Below are 22,678 nucleotides of genomic sequence, written 5' to 3' on the forward strand. Positions count from 1 at the left end.
TTAACGAAAATTCAATCTGAAATAACACATGCCTTCTTCGGAGTAAAGAACCTAGGAGTACTTGTTGTATTTTCAATAAACAAATTGAGGTTAATATGATCAATCTCATTATTAATAAATATTAAAAGGTGAGTTTCTTAATATATATATATAATCAAAAAAAAATCAATTAAAGTGGATCAGGGGTATAAATCATTCTCAAAGAAACTGTGCGTAAAAACAATTTTTATGCCAATTGAGAAACAGACATCTTTAAATTAAAGTTTAAAGTGACTCAGAAAATTGGTTAAACTAAATTAATAACAATACTAAATATAATTCTAGTAATTTGTTATTCATTAATTATGACTCTATCAACTACTATAATAGCAAGTGCCTGATTCTAACAATCTCACAATATGTAGATAAATCATATCTGTATTTGAATAATTGCTGAGTTAGATTCCTCATCACTACTAATTAAAACATTTAAATTCTTTTTTTTTCTCACCTATATAAACACATCAAGAAATCAGTAGTATACCAAGCATAAACCATTTTCTTCCTTTTCCTCTATTATTATTCCTTCAAATTATTTTAATAATGTTGATGAATAACTCATTCATCATTTTGATAGCTATAATTTTGACACTATTTTTAGATAAATTTCACAAGCCAATTAAAGCTTTTTCAAACCCTAGTTATGTTTATACAGATGGAACTCATTTTGCATTAGAAGGAAAGCCATTTTATTTAAATGGTTTTAATTCTTATTGGCTAATGTATATGGCTTCTGATCCATCAACAAGAAATAAGGTTACAACAACATTTCAACAAGCTTCTAAATATGGTATGAATGTTGCTAGAACTTGGGCTTTTACTGATGGCGGTTCTAGACCCTTACAGTCTTCGCCTGGTGTTTACAACGAGCAAATGTTTGAGGTTAGTATTTGATTTTCGGAAAATGACACTGTATAGCCGCTATTAACTCACTCTCTATCTCTCTCTATACATACATACATATATATATATATATATATATATATGAAAATACCTCGACAAAGAGGGATCTCCGAGATCCGAGGGAGATATGTCTTTTGTAGGTGATGGAAAAGTGTAGTTAATTCACTATAAATAGACTGAACACCGTAGTAGGAGCTACATCTCTCAAGGATTGACTCAAAGGTAGCCATACTTATCTTACGATATAAGTGGACTACCTGCGATATCGAAAACCATGAGAGATAAAGTAGAACCGGTCAGCCTTGGCATCATGACGTCGAATCATCTTTCGATGAAACGAAGGTATGATGCGAGGAAATGTGTGTGTACATATATATATATGATGCGGCTACCGAATATAAATAGTTTCGGCCACGTGCTAAAATTGATTTTTGCCATTTGATTTTCTTTTTGTTCTTTTGCTTTCTTTTCAATTGCGCTAAGTATTTGATTTTGGGGAATGATACTGTGTAGTCGCTCTCAACATAGTAATCGAATAATATGTATTTTTTTGTGTGTGTGCGTATGTGTGTGCATATATATATATATGTGCGCGCGCGCGTTATACAAAAAAATATATAATTTTTATATACTTTTATTGTTACTGGTGTAAATAGTTTCGGCGGCGTACTTTTTGTCCTTTGATTTTCTCTTCGTTTTTTGGCTTTCTTTTCACGTGCGCTAAGTTTAAAACCAAATCCGACGAAAAAGAATGGAAAGAAATTATTTGAGATTTTTATTTTATATTTTTTAACCAAGAGAAATTCATGAATCGTGAATTCGTGATATATAAAAATTGAATCTGAAAAAGAATCAGAAGAGATTCGCTTGAAGGATTTTTATGCTCAAAATTGAATTTAATATGCAGGCAGACCTTCTTTCGGGATTTTTTTTCCTTATAGAATTGGTTTTTAAAGATTTAGAACTTTTTTTTTAATCCTTTGCCATATTCAACTTTTTTTTAATTCATTTATCTTTAAAAAATGAGTGATTTAACGGTGAAAAAGAAGTGTGTAATTATATCATTAGATAATGCTTTCCTGATTTTGATTATTGTTATATGCTTTTAATCGCATATTTTAATTTTATTCTGAAAACTCATATCTAATAGAATCTCATTTATTCAGCAGAAATTAGAAACTCTCTCCTAAATCTGATTCTACTTCTATCATTTTATTCATTATGATAATCAAAATTAAAGGAATCAAAGCAATTTATTAATTTTATTCTCATCCCAATTATTTCCTTTATGAGCTTCATTATTACTAGAATTACTACGCGCTTCTATTGAAAATTAAATAAATAATAAAGTAGAGATCTCAAGTTAAGTATTGGATATAATCCTACACTAAAAGTAAAAAAGTCTTTTAAGATGAAATGTGAAGTTGCTCTCTCGACAAAATTGGAATAAGTTGAACCAAAAAATCTCGATTCAAGATAAATTCACGATTAAGTGGTATTTCTATAGAAGATATTTCTAGTGTTTCGAAATTAATTAATCGGTAAAAATATATGCATTTGATGTTGCGCTTTCTTTTACTCGATTTTTGTGTTATATTTCCTTTTTTGATATATTTTTTTTATTTATTTTATTTATTTTTGTTTATCAGGGATTGGATTTTGTGATATCAGAAGCCCAAAAATATGGAATTCACTTGATTCTTGGATTAGTTAACAACTACACCCTTGCACGCACACTCACTATATCTATATACGTATAAGGATGTGGTCTCACACATTAATAAAACTATTGAAGTCTCGTAAAAGCAGGTCGGCTCCAATGATAGATTTGTCTTCAAAAAAATCTCGATCTCGGTAGAAACGAACGTATGATATTATTGTACTTCTGACATATTCAGAAAATCAAATTTTTATTAAATATTAAGAGAAACTTTCAAATTATTATTATTATTATTTGGTAAATAAGAATTTTATTACCAAGTAACGATATTTACAACTCATCTAACTATTACAAAATTTGTCTAGCATATCACCAACTGGACATGAAGCCCCAGTAAGGTAATATCTAGCATTCACTTCTCCTAAAACTCCATCAACTTCCACTACTGTTCTGTTCTAGCTAATTTCCGGATACCAGTTCAAAGTAGTTATCACCTTATCTAGATAAGGGAACCTTGCTGCCCTTATGTGCACTTCCTGGATAATAAGCTTGATTAACGATATTATTATTATTATTATTATTATTATTATTATTATTATTATTATTATTATTATTATTATTATTATTATTATTATTAGCATAACCCCTATGCAAAAATGACATGTATAAACCGAGAAATGGTCCCATTTTTAATTATGATCTCAATATCTATCTTTTATGGAATAAAATGTAGTAATTAATATGGTTCTTATTGCTATTTACTATGATTTATTTTTATACTTTTTTTTCTTAATGATATATCTATATATTTTTACTTATATTGTTTTTGCAGGTTGTGCTTACAAGAGTGAACACAATAACCAAAGTGGCATATAAAGATGATCCAACAATTCTTGCATGGGAACTAATGAATGAGGCTCGTTGCCCATCTGACCTCTCTGGAAAAACTATTCAGGTCTTTTCTCCTTCTTAACATGGCAAAAAATTTGAACTAAAATATAAATAGATATTAATATTGATCAGAAGTGGAATCAAGATTTGAAGTGTATGAGTTCGAGATTCCGTTTAAGTTATTGGGTCCTAAATTAAAATTTCGGCCCGTGATGGTTAATTAAGTTGGTTGGTTGATTGATTTCCCATATGAGGGACATAGAATCGATTTTCCTCACCAGTTGCCTACTCAGTCAGAGCTCGTTGCATCGGGCTTGTCCAGAGCGGTTACATCTTGTGTGTGATTTGCGAGCTATTACACAGTGAGCAGGGTACCCTGTGTGCACCCGAAGGATAACAACTGCAGATTTCCCTGGGAATTTTCCAAAAACTAAAATGAATGCACCTTTGATCACCGGTAATTGTACGTCATTACTTATTTGAGATGTTTTTTTCCTTCCAAAGTGAAATAATCACTCTTCTAGCTTATTGCGCTCAATCTACATCCTACATAACTCGATGTTGCTTTTCTTCTTAGACACAGAAGATTTTTGCTCTCGTTTTGCGGGTTTTCCACTTCGTATTGTCTATTAATTTTACTATTTTCTATGAAGTATTAAATAACATTCTTTTTTTCTCGGAATTATATTTTTGCAGAACTGGATCACAGAAATGGCAGCATATCTTAAATCAATAGATAAAAATCATCTCTTAGAGATTGGTCTTGAAGGATTTTATGGGGATAACAAGAAGCAGTACAACCCTAATAATCTGGAACCTGGGACTAATTTCATCTCCAACAATCAAATTTGGGAAATTGATTTTACCACAATCCATATCTATCCTGATCAATGGTAATCTCTAATCCCCTTTTTTCATGCATATATATTATAAATTACAATATATGACCGGTGTAAATTCATATAATCGAGGTTGAAATGTAATTATTATTGTCAATTTTTAAAAAATATTATTTTTGCTTTTGTCAATCGAACATATTAACAATTTGGCTAAGGTTATTTATATATGGATTTAACGAATATTTACGCTATCAGTATGATTTAACTTATTGTAGCAAGGACATGATTTATATTTCTAGGTTATTATTGATCCTCTATTTGTGGATTGTATCCTTTAGTTTTCTTTTATTGTATAAAGTCAATTTATAAAAGTTAAACTCTTTAAATTTTTGTATCTTATTTAAACGGAGAAGGCTCCTGAGTTGTACTCCATTTTTCTCAAACATTTTTATTTTATCTCCTTTTTTTTTGGGGAAACTCAATGAGATCAATTTAAATTTTAAAAGTCAAATCATGAATAAAAAATATGATTCATTTTTAAATTCAACATCCATTGATTTTGACTTTCGAGACTACATAAAAGACCAGTTGTTGAGCAATTTATCTTTTCAAAGGTATAACTACACACTATCAATGCGTCCACTATTATTTTGTTAGAAATACATACTCATCCTATCAGTGTGTTAAATTCGAAAAATGTATATTTTTAGCTGCTCGAAAAAATATTAGCTAATAATATATATATTTTTTGTAAACAATTTTAGCTAGCGAATTTAATTAGTTTCAGTCGACTTACCAACTTTTTATTCGCTTAAATTCTTGTTATCATAGGACATGTCCAAACTCGAAAAAAACAAAAATTAGCTGGTGAATTTATAATGTATGTATAATTCATGTATAATATATGTATAATTATTTAAAGTTAGTGTATAATTAGCTATAAAAAAATAAACAATAAATTCGACCAGCTATTTGAATAAAAATCCCTAACCTTTTGGATTGTTGGCTACCTGGGGCATTTGCATCTAACCCGCTTTTTGTGTCGCGTTTTAACTTGTGCCCGCTTTGCAAAAAAAAATTGCAAACGTACCCGTTTTTTCGCATAACTTCAGCATGCGGGGCTGAAATAGCAAAGGTAATCACGCAAAACTTCAGCATTCTAGTAGTCGGGCCTGAAGTTCAGCTCTAAAGCTGAAGTTTTTATTTGTAACTGGCAAACTTCAGCTCTAGATCTGAAGTTTTTGTTTTTGTAACTGGCGAGCTGAAGTTTTTGTTTTGTAACTGGCGAACTTCAGCTCTAGAGCTGAAGTTTTTATTTTTGTAATGATAATGCAATGTGGAGAGAAAATCAAGAATGTGAAAAATAAATCATTTATCTACTTGCACCCGTATTTAGGGATTTGTAAGTTTCTGCAGCAGCCATGTTCCTCTCAAGGCAGATCAAAATGTTGTATTAACTATTTTATTATTTTCTTATAATATTAAATTACAGAATATATATTTGCTTGCACTTGCTCATCAGGATTAGACACAGTAGAAACAAAGCTAGAAGTACCCAACACTTTCGTCGATATAAAGTTGTCAAACTGTCACACTGCATTAATAATGGTATTGTTATCGGTAGAAGGAAAGTCAAAATCTTGAAAAAAACTAAAGAAATTTGAAGGATAATCCTTCGGAGTGGGAAATGGGAACGGAATTTAAAAAGAAGAAAAAGAAGGAGAAGAAGAAGAAGAAGAAGAAAAGGAAGGAGGAGAAAGGGGCTGAAGTTATTTAAAAAATGGGTACAAGTTAAAAGTTTTAAAAAATATATATAGATTAAATGGGAGCGACCAAATAGGGAGCCCCGTGCAATTTTTACTGTCATTTCCACTTCATCCAACCTGTCAGTTTTGTATTTTGCTCGAGTTTGTACCCTTAACCGGGCTTTGTCAATTTTGGACCGGTTCAGTTACTAACCTTTTGGACTGCAGGCTACAACCAGGTACAAGCCCAGAGGACCAAGATAAATGGGCTTCACAATGGATCCAAGCCCATATAGATGATTCCAAATTATTAAAAAAGCCTCTACTTATTGCAGAATTTGGCAAATCTTCAAGTACCCCAGGGTATAATGTTACAATGAGAGACAATTATTTTGGGAAAATATATGGAACAATTTTTAATTGTGCCAAATATGGAGGCCCATGTGGTGGTGGGCTTTTTTGGCAACTTTTGGCCCAAGATATGGATAATTTTGGTGATAGTTATGCTGTGGTCTTGCAACTCAGCCCATCAACTGATAGAGTTATAGCTTTACAATCTCTAAGGCTCTCTAAACTATTAGAATATAAAAATAGATTTTAATTGTAATAATGTTTTTATTTCATTTCAAGTATTATTGTAATTTATATAGCTTTGACCATCTTGATCAAAGATAGCTTTATAATCTCTATATTATTTTAGACTTAAAAAAAATTATCTCGTGCTAATATGTGACTTTTAGATGTGTGAATGACATGTTATGTTTGACATATATTCTTTCTGTTTTATTTTATATGATAGTATTTGAACGAGGAAAATGTTTAAAAAAGATAGAATTATGGTACAAACAAAAGTAACTTTAGAATTTTAGTCTTGAACAAGTTATAAGAAGCAAGGTATCAAGGGTAAAGTGAGAAGTTTAAAATTAAAAAAAAACTCACAGAAAGGTTTCAAGTTTTATAGAACAGACTAAAAGAAAAAAAAATACTATATGAAAAGAAATATAAGTACAGTAGTATGTCTTTTTTTTTGTTTACAGAAGTAGTATCAAAGTATGTGACTAACATACAATGTTGAGTTGAAACAATGGCGACACACACACACATGTAACATATACGATTAAATGGTGTGGTTGGGTGGTTGAAATTCATCCACCTTTAATCAGGTGTCTCGAGTTCAGATTCTGGGAATAAAGAATTTCTTGCTAGGGAGCAATTTCACCCTATAATAACCTATTCGATGCGAATCTGAATTAGTTGACTAGTGAATATTGGCACCAGTGTTTTGGGGTCCAATCATATACATATATGTGCACAAAAGGCCAGTATAGACAAAGTTGGATATAGCTAACACTGTAGTGAGCAGGGACGGAAGTAGGCTTTAAGCTTACCAGTTCGGCAGAATCTAATAGTTGTGGCAAAAATATTGCTATGTTTGAGAAATTCGTTAAATATGTATAAAATTTTGATTCAGGATCCTATTACTATTACTTAGAGGTCTCTGTCGTAAAATCCAGAATTCATAAAATTTAAATTCTTGATCCGTTTCTAGTAATGAGCCTCCTCACATCTTCCTTGCTTGATGTCAAAAGTTTGTTGCTTTTCTTTCGTATCACTATTCTACAGTTGCTCCGTGAACTCTTGTCAGTCTTAAAATGTCGAGTAAATAAAGATTATCTTTACTTATATTCATTTTGAGTTTGTCTGAATTGATGTTAATTAATTTAGTATTTAAGAATATCAATTACTTCCTCCGGTCTACTTTAATTATTTTTTTTTTTTTTGTGCTTCACAATATTTAGTTTTTCAGATGTCAAGCAGTAATTAATTTTGTTTTCCAAAGTTACCCTTGGAGTAAAGAGCCTAGGAGTATTTATTATATTTCCAATGAACAAATTAACGTTAATATGGTCAATTTTATTATTAGTTAATGTTAAAAGATAGATTTCTTAATATGTGTGAAAACAGCCAAAAAAATCAATTAAAGTGGACCGAAGGAAGGATAAATTATGAACTAAACTTTAATAGTCGAATAAAGGGTCAAGCTGCATAAACTTAAATAGGTGTCTAGACTATATATAGTTTCTTAACCATAAATCAAGGCAGTTCCTATAGAATTGCACTTTGACATGATTACCACCTTGTTAATTAATGATTCAACCTAATGCTTGATAAATTACTTATTCTGCAAACTTGGATAAAAATTACGTAAAAAGTTTACTTATATATAATAGCATGTGACTTGTTATTGAGCACATGTGACAAATATTGGAAAAAGCAATATAGTAAATCGAACTTTTCAATAACTCCTATTAAATTAATTAGTTCGCATAATTTGATCATTTATTCTCGGAAGATGCATGTGAGAATTGACATGAACTATATCCACATTATTTTGCAAATTATATATGGTTAAAAAGTTTTTATATCAAAATTACAAAATATAGACATCTTTCTCACTCTTTTTTTTTTTTCTTTCCTTCTGCTTCTAACAAATCGAACTGTGGTGATGAAGAAAGTGATAAGAAGATCCAGAAGAGTAATTAGGGTGACAAAAGTAGGGAAAACAAGGATTGTGGTGGAGTGGTAAGTAATCCTTCATCATTAACTAGAGGTCTCGGCTTCGAGTCTGGGTATGGAATCGTCTTTGTTGGGGGCTTTACCCTCCTAAGGGTAATCGATGTGAACCATAGGGTTTAGAAGCAGCTGCTTTTAGTCATTCCCAACGTTTAGATTGAGTAGACATCAATCGATGTGAACCATAGGGTTTAGAAGCAACTGCTTTTAGTCATTCCCAACGTTTAGATTGAGTAGACATCAAAGGGGAGAGAAGACGATAGTCTGCACCAGCCAAGCGTTGTATAACATACATTGAAATGCTGTATTTACCCACTAACCGATACAAGACAAGAGTCGATCGACAGTATTTTTGTACTTGATTTTTTCATTTGCTTTTCACTAGTAGGACAATGTGATACTTAGGTACCTCATCAGGAGGGCAAATAAAACTTTCAAAGGTTACCAATATTAGCAGCAACTTGTGACTAGAAGGGTCAGTTGCTTCCCTTGTGACTAGAAGGGTCTTTCTCACTGGGCGAGTAGATCCTCATCATTCTATGCAAATGTGACCTTAACGGCCTCATTTCAAGCAATTATTCGCTTCAAGATGTACGACAAGACCTTCATTCTCTCTCTCTCTCAGAGCACAACTGTATAACATAGACTTGAACACGAGTCTAAAATATATGCATATCTATCCCTCACATGTATGCACCCACGTCCGGGGGGGGGGGGGGTTGATGAACAATGATCCATAGAGACAAAAAATACATGACCAAAACAACAGAGATTGGAGAGTCAGTCGGCCACTGTCTATTTCCTTTAACTGTGAAATATGCTAAGATACATTACACCTAATTGATCTCATTTACATCTATCCAAATTATTATGAAAACTGATACAAGCTTGAAGAACTCTAGAAATGAAGTTACCATTACAACAAACGAACATGGACTGGAAATAGTGCAACAAAATCTAAGCTGGGATTGGTAACGGCCCGCCACCGCGGAAATCCTTTGAAGCCAGCAGCTTTTCAGGAAGAAGTTCTCATTTACAAATGTCACCAAGAATTTTCAGAACGGTACTAGAAGAAAGTTGGTGTTACTTGTTACTCCCGGGGACGGGCAAGCCAGAGAGAGCTAAGTGCTCGAAGTCGAGAGAAATAATCACTAATGGCAAGAAGAGCACGAGCTGATTGGCGAGTTGTCAATACGCGATGCATTTGCTGCAGTGTCTGTTGTCGTAGGTTATCAGCCTGACATTTAAAACTTTACAGGTCAGTCTTTTGTATGCGAGGGAAAACTTCCAACATGTACTCAAAACAACAACTACGGATCAATACCAACCAAGTTGGGGCAGCTATATGAATTTTCACCGATCAAGTCGCTCCATTTAAGCTCATCTCAAACCAATACTTTACAAAAATAAAAATAAAAATAAAAAGCAATAGAATTTCAGTATATTTTCTAACGGCACCAACATGTACTCAAACATGCAGATAAACATTTGCATAAATGGCAGCTTATGCATGCAATTTACCATCCAACCCAACTAAACTGCTGCATTTCAAAACATAAATGTTATGGAGAGCATCTCTAAGGCAATGCAAGGTTATACAACATAAAACAGATCTTCTTTTCTTTCTGGAATTTGTCACCTACCTAGCAAAGTTTGCAAACCTCACTTGGTCTTAACCTTTTCAACCATAACTATTAGCACCATGCTAATAATAGTGCAGTTTTCCAATTGGTATGCCCAGTGCTGAGTTGTCTCTGATTTGTCACTATAAAATCAAGAGTAGAAAAGGGCGAGAAGTTCTGAAACTTTATACTAAGGAAAACACGGTCGATCAAATATGATGCCCGAAAACCCCTCATACATCCTCTCTATCTTCGGCACATGCAAAAAAAAAACACAAGGACCAAAAATCTTCAGCAACTTGGGAGCATCTTTTAGGTAAGAAACACAGCCAAGCAACTATAAGAGAGAGAGAACTACAGTTGCTTTAACTCCATTCTTTGTTTCCTACTTATTCTCATCAGGAAAACAATATCAAAACATAGAAGAAAAAAAGGAAAAAAAAAATGATGGAAACGAATAAGTAGATCAATATTGTTTTTACACAAAACGAAGCTAGGATGAAAGTTTTACCCTCAATAAAGTCCCAAGGCACTATGTGCCATTCAGTAAGCTATTAATGATCTCAAAGAAGTGCAAATAACAAGGTCTGACGGCAAATACTTCAGACCACTACTTTAAAATACCAACACAAGACACCTCTACCTCAACTAGGTACCTATTTTGAACTCATCCACGAGTATACTTATGCAACCTCTAAAGATTATTTGTTGCATAAATGATACAAGAGAAGTCACAAGGCATGAAATGGAGATAATTGACATCGCCATGAGAAGAACTGAAGAAAGACACGCTAAAAAGGAGAACTTTCCACCAGATAGAGCATGTATCTCTCAAATAATACATGTAATCCTGAATCTTGTATCCCCATATCTGGCATACAACTATATCACTTGATTTTTAGTAACTCGTATGATGACTGGGAAATAAAGGTCCTAACAAGCACCTAGAAATTTCCTCCATTAACACAAGGTAGTGATAGGTGGATAACGAGGCATGACAAAAAGGTCTCAAGTTGTTATTATCATGATAAGGTCCAGATGGTTCTATATGCTAATGGAACTACACCGAATCTTCTCGACTGAGAGAAGATAATTAATGCAATTAAAAGGTACAATAAATGCAACCATCATCTCTACAAGGTAGAGTTAAGGTCTGCATACACACTACCATGTTATGTTGTTGTTGTTGCTGTTAATAAATGCAACCATCATCAAAGTTAAGATCGTCACAATATAATACAAAATAATACCCATGCTCGGCTATGATAATTAATGTACTATCTAAATCAAGCGGTGCAATAAATGCACCACACTCAATCCTTTATTACCTTCACATATATTGTCGTATTTTTGTATTCCACATCTAAGAATAGGTGTATCTTGCAACTCAATTATATCAAGTTAGTTACCAATTTAAAAACACAAATCCTCCCTCCGTTCCCTTTTACTAGCTCCTTATACCAAAAATAAATCTTCCTTTTACTTGTCCGTTTTAGCAAATCAAGAGAGTTTTTCTTACAATATTACCCTTGTTTTTAAGAACCCTCACTTCCTAAGTTTATTGAAGTTACAACTTTAATAACCATTTTACAAGGATAATTTAGTAAAACAAATCCCTAATAAATGATTTCTTAAGAGAAGTGCCAAGTAAATAGAGAACTAGTAAAAGGGAACGAAGGGAGTAATTTACTCGTTTCTTTCTCCTCCCTCAAGATTTACACATAGTATCAAAGACTCTACGGCCTTATTTGAGATGTATCAGAGCCTCTATAAAGACATAAATTGCTTCTGCGCTCCAAGGGCAGCCTTACGTCACCTTTTGGTCTACGTTGTTCATTTTGTAAATATACGGTGATAGCTCAGACAACAACACAACCGTTTTTTGAAATGGTTATTTTGGTGGGCATCTCTCTTCCTTGTTTTGGCCACCATTCAGGCAACTTCGGTCCCTCAATTTTTGTCGTCCAGCAACACATTTTCTATCAGCATTTTGTCAGCTACTACACTAGGCAGGCTCATGTCACCATCTAGTGAGATGTCTTCAGTCATTGCCACCTAAACATCCAGCGACATGTTGCCGTCTGATAGCACATTTTTAATCAGCAATTCAACAGCGCCATGTAGAGATCAAACAACAAGTCTTCAGTCAGCACCTCGTCGTTGTCCAATAACATTTTTCCAAGCAGCACGCGTCAGTGCCACGTCACCATCAGTAACATGTTTTCAGTTAATAGTCAGTTATCACCACTTCACCATCCAGCAACATATTTCCAGTCAGCGTTTCATTAGCGCAGTATTGTTTTCTAGTGACAAGTGTCTCTAATTAATATCATGTCAATGCCACATCTCCCTCTACCAACAGTTTTCGATTAGGGTCAGGTCATTGTACATTGACACATTTGCAGTTAGAGCGACGTCGTTGTCCACGGACACATTACTCTCCACTCAGCACCCAATCTATGCTACATGTTTCAAATTCAGCTCCTTGTCGCATCCAACGACCATGTTTCAAATTCAGCTCCTTGTCGCATCCGGCAACCTGTTATTATTCAACCAAAACCAGGTCGTCGTTGAGCAACATTTCATAATACATTCAGCACCAGGTGCCATACCGTGAGACGCTGTCATCCATTCATCAGTGCCATGTCATCAAACAATATCTTTACTGCATGCCCAACATGAATTCCCAGTTTTTGATTTGCAAAGTGTCCTCACCATCTTGAGTTTAACAGGGCATGTTAAAGGACAAGAATTCCCAGTTTTTATTTGCAAGTAATGGTTGGTGTCGTAATGATAAATACGGTCATGTCAGGCAATACATGCACTACTATCATAACAAATGTAGTCAACTAGTCTATGCTACATGTTTCAAATTCAGCTCCTTGTCGCATCCAACGACCATGTTTCAAATTCAGCTCCTTGTCGCATCCGACAACCTGTTATTATTCAACCAAAACCAGGTCGTCGTCAAGCAACATTCATAATACATTCAGCACCAGGTGCCATCCAATGAGACGCTGTCATCCATTCATCAGTGCCATCTCATCAAACAATAATCTTTCCTGCATGCCCAACATGAATTCCCAGTTTTTGATTTGCAAAGTGTCCTCACCATCTTGAGTTTAACAGGGCATGTTAAAGGACAAGAATTCCCAGTTTTTATTTGCAAGTAATGGTTGGTGTCGTAATGATAAATACGGTCATGTGATGTCAGGCAATACATGCACTACTATCATAATAAATGTAGTCAACTAGTATAATAAATGCACGATACTTAATCCTTTAATAATTTCACATATATTTCTGTATTTTCTAAAGTATTTTTATACATACAAAGTTGTATCGTGTAACGCATTTATATTACCCCATATATCCCATTTCATATGGCTCTCTTTCTTTTGTTAATGTATTCCAAAAGAATGACAGGTTTAAATTTAAAAACTTTTTTAACTTTAAATTTATCATTTTATCCTTAATTGGCATGCTATGATTGGAAGGTAGTAGGTGCATCATTCATTAAATGTAAATCCGCTCTGGTCATAAAGACCGATAATCGGGGGTATACTCAGTCAGTTGTCATTAATATCATTTTGGTATAAAAGCTTTTTTATTTAAGAAAACAGCCAAACCGATAATCAGACCGAAATTACTTCAGTTCATTAATTAAGTTTTCCTCTCTCATTTGATTCTATTGAATAAAATTAGAAAATAAATAGGAAAGGAAATGTCAAATGATTTAGCAAGTGTGCCTATCAATTAGATAAGTTAGTGAAAACACATAGCTCATTTTGATATATTTTTTCTAGATTAAATAGTTTGCCTTTATAATATTTTCATTTTTATGCGTGTAATCTTTATCTGTGTATTATATTTCAGAAACTCCCTGAAGACAGTTAACCAGTGCGAGGCTATTGTTTGTTCATGCATTTGCTGCTGCTAGTATATGTGTACATCTTGAAGATATTTACGGGTATATATCAAGTTTTTCTCGAAGTCTCCAGGTGCTCGTGCACCCTCGCCGGACAACGTAGGTCCGCCTTAGAGTTTTGGTATGTGCCAAACGCCTCGTTTTTCTTAAACTCCGTGCCCAATCAAACACCGCCATATAAAATGAAATGGTGAGAGTAAGTTAGTTACTAAATTATGAAAAACATAACTAGTTCTCACCATCTCCTCCCAAGATTACAAAAAAATGAATTCTCTTTGTTACAATGTCAACAAGCAGAGATGTCAAATTTATGCTTTTTCCCGCATTCAACAACAATGACAAAACAGAATACGACACTTTGGTGATAGATCATGTCCAAGAGGGATGTTGGTTGGCAGGAATCCTTTGGGGTGGAATAGACAAGTATGATGCAGTAAAAGGTTTATTTTAATGGACTTCAAATATGAATCTCTCTTGAGGAACCCGGAAATTCTCCCCGTCTCATTTTATAATACACGAGTCATCTTATGTGACACGCTTTCCTTTTTATTATGTCCCAAAAAGAATGGTACCTTTCTATATTTAGAAACAATTTTAACTTTAATTTTCTCATTTTACCCTTAGAGATCATTTGGTTTGAATACAGGTTATACTGGGATAAGTTATCCTGGTATTGTTTTTTATCCACTGTTGGCTAACCAAACAAAGTATTAAGGTGGTATTAGATTTTTATCTCAACACTATTTCTACTTATACCTCATACCAAGCGACCCCTTAATGATTATATTATACCCACGCAAATGTCTATGGCATGTTTTTTACCAGAAGTTTCAATATTTTTCTGTCTTTCTTAAACTCTGTATCCGATCAAACACTAACAACAAACCCAGTGCAATTCCACAGGTGGGTTCTGGGGAGTGTAGTGTATACGCAGAACTTATCCTAACCTTGTGAAGATATTCAATCAAACAGCATCACAAAAAAAAAAAAAAAAAATAGGATGGAGCCGAGGAAATATGACACTTTTCAATACATATCAATGACAAATCTGAGGCTTTTAGGAGAGCATCAGATAACCAAGTCTATTTTTTCCAATAAATACACACAAGTAAAGCATTAAGCACCTGGCGAATGAAGCCCTCAAGTGTTCCCAGCTTCCCCATTGCCATCGCCATTTGACCCATGTAATTGGCAACATTCCCCGAGGAGCCTGAAGGTCCAAGAGACCCTGCCAAGGTCTCAGCCAATGACTGCTGTAATGCCTCCATTCCCTGGGATAAAGCATCTTCAGCCTGTTGCGATGACTCTTGCAAGTTGTTGATTGCTAACAGTTGTTGTTCAGTTAAAGGCTCTAACTGATTAATGAGAAGCTGCAACAATGGAAAAGGAAATTAAAAGGGTTTTTTTTTTTTCATTTTAGTGCCGTGGCCGAAAATAATTACAGGTGGCAGCCCAAATATACAAAACATATAATTTTATATGTATATTTATGTATAGTTATGTATATTTATACTTAATATACAAAACATATATATTTGCCGGCTATTATTTTTTAGGCGGCCCAAAAATGTAATTATCCCAATTAAAAACTAGCAGGAGGTATTGAGTTAATGAGAGCAAAGGAAGCACAAAATAACCTGCCTTTTAAACACCTCTAACCCTTGGAAAGAGAAATAAAGGGAGCAAGCAAAGATTTTAGACATCTAAAGCTAAGAGTAATAAAAATGAATTGTAACCAAAATGAGAGAGAAAATAACAGTGGAGGAAGAGGTATAACTACAGCAAAGATTATTATGAGAACATAGAAATTCAGGAGTTATCCCGTCTAAAACCAAGAACTTCTGTCTAGATAAGTATAGACAAGTCCTTCATCAAGAATGTGGCTCTAACTAAGGTCAGAAGTCTGACTTGTCCTTTATTATTATTACTCCCTCCGTCCCAAAAAGAATGATACTTATTGGATCTCGAGAGTCAAACTTCTTAATTTTGACCGCATCGGACATAGAATCTTGAAGTTTTTCGAAATAAAATTTACATATTTGGAAACTACAAGTACTATGTCACAATAATTAACAATTCAAAATATCTAAAAGGCGTATAAAAAAGTCGTGGTCAAAGAACAACTCGTTAGACTCTCGAAATACGAAAAGTGTTGTCCTTTTTGAGACAGAAGGAGTATTATTTTATGAGAAAGATAGAAAGATTTATCCTTTATTATTCATAGTGAAGGTACACAATAGTAAGATTTTCATATGAAAGATTAAGCTGACTTACCACGTTGAATTCTAAAAGAAATCACCTCAATATTGGTGAACTCCTTTTTGAATGTGGATAACCACCAATTGTCCTGAACATCTAAACCCATTCCCTTTTTTTTTTCTTTCCTTAATTCCATTGGGGAGGCCGGGGTTGGGATTTCTCAAGCAGTGCTGTCACTTCTTGGAATGGAAGAAAAAGGCTCTCACCTTGAGAAGTTCTGATGAACGGAATCCACCCAACCACAAGAAGCATCTTTCTGCAGGAGTTTTCCACATGCCTGACAATATATGAAAAACATCAGCCTTTGCAGCATCACCTTTAATCCTGAATATGTCATCATAGTGCGCCAAGATGCCATCCACGATTATACGCAGTTCGCCATCACCAGCATGAGAACTTACAGCTCCCCTAAGCTCAGTAATACGCCGGTTGTGCTCTTCCAGCCACCGTGCATATTCTACATCAAACGCCAAAGCTCCTAAAATAGCAAATGTTAATATTACTTACTAGCTACATACAAAATCAATTATAGTCCAAATATATTGATCAAAAGAAAAGAACCAAAAGGGCATTTCATTAATCACAGAGTAGTTTGGGTCTGTTAATATGATCCCACCCCGCACAATTTCATTCCAATATTGGAAAAATAATGTCTTTCAAAGAAAATTAGGGTACTATAAAACAGAAGACTCCTTTTTTCACACTTATCCCTACAGCTACACAGAAGTCTCTACCAAACTAACAAGGTTCCTGGCAAATATTGGATTTAATGCAAGTATAACAGCAACTACACCTTAATCCCAACTAGTTATATCGACTATATAGATCCTGTGCTTCCACTGGGTTCTTCTCTTAGTTATGTCCACATCAATTCTAAGGTATGTCATCCCTTTTACCATCTTCAATTATTATAGTGTTGCACCTGCGGACCGGTGCATTTGAAGGTTTATGTTGGCCAAAGAATCTCAGGCTTGGAAGTAGCAACTGTTTGAAAAGTTGGAGTTTTTTCACCGTTTTGCAAAGCAAATAAGCTTACCATTTCCAGTCTTTGACTGTGATTGATCTCCTGAACTTGAAATAAATATGCCCTGCAGATGAAGAACAAAGCTTATCAAAAATGTTTATCATCTCAAATGATACTAGCCAACAACTACATAGGTTACTAGCAGTTCTAGAGCAAGACGAAGTTACTAGCAGTTCTAGAGCAAGACGAAATAAATGAGGAAAAATAATTGCGTTGAACAAACCTGTTGCCGAGCTCGTTGAAGCTCCTGCTCTAGCTGTGTCAGCTTCATTCTACTACTCTCTAACTGTTGAACATATGCCTAGACCACCAAAAAACCAAACATAACAAATACTGTCTTTCTTTTCTTTTGGTAATTAAAGAGCTTTATTTACCAAGGAAAAATATGTACAAGAAACATAACAAATACTTGGTGTAAGTGAAAGTAAAAGTATATGCCCTGCAACTTTAAACCCCATAAGAATGACAGCGGAGTGAAGTTAGACAGAATTTTGGTGACAGTTCAGATGTATAGGCTCAACCATGCAAGAGAATGGCATGATGGATAAAGATGTGAAATGGATAAGGTAGGAAGATGCATAACAAAGTGAAAGACAAAGTACTACAGAATGTTTGTAAGACCAGCAATGCTATATCACAATGAAAGCTGCACCTTTAAGGTCCGATATATCCACAAGATCAGTTACAAAAAAGAGAATGTTAAGACGGCAGTACAATGACCACATCCAAACAGAAGGTACAAGTACAACAAATACTGGATAATAAGAGAAAAGGCACCTAAGATAGCTTGATTGTGTTCTACACAGATGCAAATACCGTTCCACTAGTGCAATGATTACAAGGTGCTAAAAACGAACAAAATTGACCTAAAATCATATGAAGCAAAGTTGTCTCAAAAGATCTTCAGTCTTTTGATATCAATGTAGACTTGGTCAAAAACAAAACAAAATATAAGCAAAGTGTGATGCCCCATCCCATTATTTACTTGTATGCATCACTTGTTAGTACTATTACTAGGAAGGATATGCATACTTATGAGATGGTATGATTATGGATGTGTTTCACCGCAAGGGAATGATGAAAATCCGTTCAGACTCACGTTGCTAATGTTTTGGTTGAGAACGAAATGAATTGGGGTAAATTTTTGGTGTGGAAATGAAAACTGAACAACAGCGCTATTTCGAAGCAATTTTTGCTGTTTTATTACACCAGTGTAGATCCGAAGTGACTAAAACACTAAAATGTTATTCATTTTGTACTGCAGCATGTAACACCCCAAAATTACTAAACTAATATTTGCATTTTCAATTGACCATATCTTTATAGTGAGGATAAATTGTACTTCACACTTTTTGAACTTGAATTTTCACGTTATTGGAAAGTTGCTTATTTGGCTAGCGATAAGAATCCCTATTTTATATCAGGTATTGGGTATTAAGTTATAGAAATTATCTTATTAGATTCAAGTTATTAAGTATTTTGTGGTACAGATATTGGGACGTCATGGTGTAGTTATGCAGAATACTCTTACTATTATTTTCTTAAATTAATTACGAAATAGAATGGCTTACTCAGTTTGCTAGCATTAGTGTTAGTATGATATCCTTTTATTCATAAATTGCTATTACTACCTAGAGTTTAACTAGCATTAGGAAAGTTGTTTATTCTTGTTCAATATCCGTACCACAAAATACTTTATGAATTGACTCTAATAAGATTATTTCTATAACTTATTGCCCAATACCCGATATAAAATAGGGAATCTTATCGCTAATCAAATAAGCAACTTTCCAATAACGTGAAAATTCAAGTTCAAGAAGTCTGAAGTAAAATTTATCCTCACTATAAAGATATGGTCAATTGAAAATGCAAATATTACTTTAGTAATTTTGGGTTGTTAGACGGCAAGACCCATAATTGTTTTCTCAGATACTTTGGTGCTTTTTGAAATGCGAATAAATATACTTCTAATAGAAAAGAAGAAAACTTTGGAGTAACTTATTTGCAGGTCAAATCTTAATTACAAAAGGATGAGAGCAATGCAACTGTAAGAGGATTCACCTTTTTCCTTAGACGACTCTTTCGTGCAGCTTCACGATTCTGAGCAAGCCTGCGAAGCGTCTGCACAAGAAAAGTTCAACATCAGTAGGATACTTTTTCTTTTCCAATCATGTTTTTTTTATCAAACTATAAATGCACATAATGAATGGTTCGAACCTTTTGATCTCTTGGTTTGTCACTTCCATCAGAAGTCACGCTGGCCACTGGTTGAGAGTTCATAAACTGCACCAAGAATGATGAATATCAATTTCATTAAGAATTTTAAGTACAAACTAGCATGGTACAGCAAGATTCTGGAAAGTTATGGAGTAATTTGCTAGCTTGAAATCAAATTTGTGTATTCTTTTCCAATATCTGTGAACTTAAAATTAGAATCAGGGTTGCTCTTTTTTTCTCAAAACAGGAATAGAAATAATGTTTCAAGTCATTTTAGAGCATAGGGAGATGAGATAATAGAATATAACAGAAGAAAAAATCCATATTAACTTGATTTACTTGTCAAGAAAAAAGCATAAAAATTATTTACATTTCTTTGAAAAAGATAGCTACTTGATTTTCCAAATGGGAACTAAACTTTGAATGAAGATAACCAAAATTCATCAACCAAAATACCATGCAGTTAAGAGATTATGTTAAGTCCAGAAAAGCTATAGCTGAAATTTGAAAACAATAAATAAAATAAGAAAGTAAAGACAGATTTCAGAATTAACTGGTTTACCCTCAAGTTTTTATCATCTGTATCAGCATCTGTTGACGTGCTAGGACTGATCTCTGCCATCATGAAGTGTTACCAACTTTGCAGATGATCACTGGGAACTTAGATTAACTCTCTCTGTAAAAGCACAGAATTAGAACACGGCGCCAATGCATATAGATGAAATTAAGTTGACAACTGTACACAGATATTGTGCAATCATATCAAAATGCAGAAGGAACTCCACCTATTCAGTGAGCTTTGCAAAGTGTACTAGTAGCGACTCCAGATAAGAGAAAATTAAGGACGAGTATTGAAATGTAGCAATTCGCTGAATATTTAACTTTAACAAAGAGAAAGCACATCTATCTCCTACTTAATACTAAGCTTCAGCCCCACTAACATTGGCCATTAGATTTCATGCATCAAAAGTTAAATCACAGGTTACTTTCTCTTCTGTATTTTTTTTTCCTTTTTCTTTTTTAATTTTTTCACATTGCCAACTGTAGCTTGAGGGCTTGAGCAGCAGTACACAATCTAAAATAGAAACGACGACCTTTAGGCTATAGTCGAAGTTGGTTATATGAATCCTCTATGTCTATTCTCCTATAGTGCGCCCAAGGGTGTAGTCTGCGGTTAATGCAGTGGGTCCCACTAAGAGTTAATTTCTTCTCATCTATCTAAACATTGATGGTCAATCATAAGATACTTGTGCTGATGGGAGGTTGCAATACCCGGTGGAATAGTCCAAGTGTGCAATATGGCCCAGATAATACCGTTATTAAAAAAATTGTCTATTCTCCGACAGTTTAGACCGATTTCATTCCAATACTCAATAGTTTTTCTTTCCAGACAAATCAGGAAATCCTTCTTTTTTAAAGTAGCAGAGCTACAGTTTCACATCAAGAAAATAAATTAAATTGCTCAACAGTTATCAAATCCTAGACACACTTAACATCTAAGCTTATATGATCAAGAATCATTTGCATCTCATATATAATATAGGGCTTTTAACACATTTGGTCAGTCCGCCAAAAATAATTACAACTGCTAGACAAATATACAAAAAAATATACTCCCTCCGTTTCAATTTATGTGAACATATTTCTTATTTAGTCCATGCCAAAAAGAATGATCATATTCCATATTTGAAAATAATTTATTTTTATGTTATAATTTATAGCCATACAAAATATATGAGCATTATTTTACACCACAAGTTCAAAAGTTTTTCTTTTTTTTTAACTCCGTGTCCAGTCAAATAGTTCATATAAATAGTACTGATTATATATAAAATATGTATACGATATATTATTATATAAACAATATACATTCACCCGCTATTATTTTGAGTAATATATACTAATATAAAAATATATTAATTCATCAGCTATTATTTTGAGGGGCGGCTTAGTTTCCCCAATAATAAAACCCAAATCAAATCTTCTCCCCCCACCCCACATCCAACAAATAAATTCAAATTTGCTAATCAAATCCTCAGAAAAAACAATATTTTCACCTTCCTCCTCAAAAAAAAAACACAGACAGCCTTCTAGCTAGTACATGGTAACTGAAGAGAAACAGAATTAAGCGACTTACAGATTAATAAACGAATGACTTCAACAAAAAACCAAAGTTGGAGGAAAAAGATTCGGTGTTTTACTTCTGTTCTTGTTTTTGAACGCCTTATTCTGTTGCTTCTTCTTCTTCTTCTTCTTCTTCTTCTTCTTCTTCTTCTTCTTCTTCTTCTTCAGAGTTCAGTAAATGAGTGAAATCAATTGAAGTTCTTTATTCAGCAAAACAACAAACAAAAATGGGGATATTGATGAGTTGGTGTGACGTTCACTCCTTTGTCAGCTCTCTCTCTCTCTCTCTCTTACAAAGCCAATTTTGACTTCTTTTGGTCTGAGTGATTCTTCTATCTTTCTTGTTTCCTTTTTTTAACTTTTTATAACACCTTTAACTGGCATTTAAACATAAATTTAGTTGAAATTTAAAAAATAAAATTAAAATTGTGTTGAAAAATAGTTTTTGACATGCATTTTATTTGAAAAAAAATAAAGTTTTGTTAGAGGAAGAAAAAATTTCATCCAATAATTGGCTCAAACCAGTTTTTGGAACTTAAAAAAGAACTTATTCAAATTTTTTTCAAAAACTAATCAAATTTTATGAATAAATAATATTTTAATTTTTCCTTGAAAAAGATAACTGAAATCTATGTTCAAACGTGAGGGGGAACCTTGGGAAAATTTGTCTGAGCGACCTATAGGTCATGGGTTCGAGCCGCGAAATCGGTTATTAATGTTTGAATCAGGGTAGGGTATTTATATCACACCTCCCAGAGGCGGAGCTAGCTTTATATGTGCGGGTTCGACCGAACCCAGTCATTTTCGCTTAAACACTATATTTATACTAAGAAATTCATTAAATATGTACAAA

The 22,678-nt window shown here is 33.7% G+C and overlaps 2 protein-coding genes across 5 annotated transcripts; one reads left to right on the top strand and one right to left on the bottom strand.

The window, feature by feature from the left end:
• Positions 1-765: 765 nt before the first annotated feature.
• Positions 766-6,678, top strand: LOC107793110 (mannan endo-1,4-beta-mannosidase 4-like). The gene is made up of 5 exons (XM_016615395.2): positions 766-921; positions 2,592-2,696; positions 3,435-3,557; positions 4,190-4,386; positions 6,306-6,678. The coding sequence occupies exons 1-5, from the start codon at positions 766-768 to the stop codon at positions 6,676-6,678; spliced, it is 954 nt and encodes a 317-aa protein (XP_016470881.2).
• A 2,745-nt stretch (positions 6,679-9,423) lies between these two features.
• LOC107793111 (transcription factor TGA2.2-like) lies at positions 9,424-22,163 on the bottom strand. 4 transcript variants are annotated; one of them, XM_075244156.1, is made up of 10 exons: positions 21,839-22,163; positions 20,264-20,377; positions 19,702-19,767; positions 19,546-19,605; positions 17,708-17,785; positions 17,497-17,548; positions 16,667-16,938; positions 15,326-15,571; positions 9,980-10,047; positions 9,424-9,888 (listed from the first exon to the last, which is right to left on the bottom strand). In XM_075244156.1, exons 2-9 carry the CDS (start codon positions 20,324-20,326, stop codon positions 10,012-10,014), a joined length of 873 nt encoding a protein of 290 aa, XP_075100257.1. In that variant the 5' UTR covers positions 20,327-20,377; positions 21,839-22,163; the 3' UTR covers positions 9,424-9,888; positions 9,980-10,011. The 4 variants fall into 4 exon arrangements, 3 of the variants coding, with proteins under 3 accessions (XP_075100257.1, XP_075100256.1, XP_075100255.1); XR_012705046.1 differs by lacking the exon at positions 9,980-10,047 and adding an exon at positions 10,295-10,523 and having other exon boundaries at positions 9,752-9,888; positions 21,839-22,162; XM_075244155.1 differs by lacking the exon at positions 9,980-10,047 and having other exon boundaries at positions 21,903-22,160.
• Between the last annotated feature and the right edge of the window lie 515 nt (positions 22,164-22,678).

Source organism: Nicotiana tabacum, chromosome 22, assembly GCF_000715075.1.
Source record: "Nicotiana tabacum cultivar K326 chromosome 22, ASM71507v2, whole genome shotgun sequence".
In the NCBI taxonomy this organism is placed as follows: Eukaryota; Viridiplantae; Streptophyta; class Magnoliopsida; order Solanales; family Solanaceae; genus Nicotiana; species Nicotiana tabacum.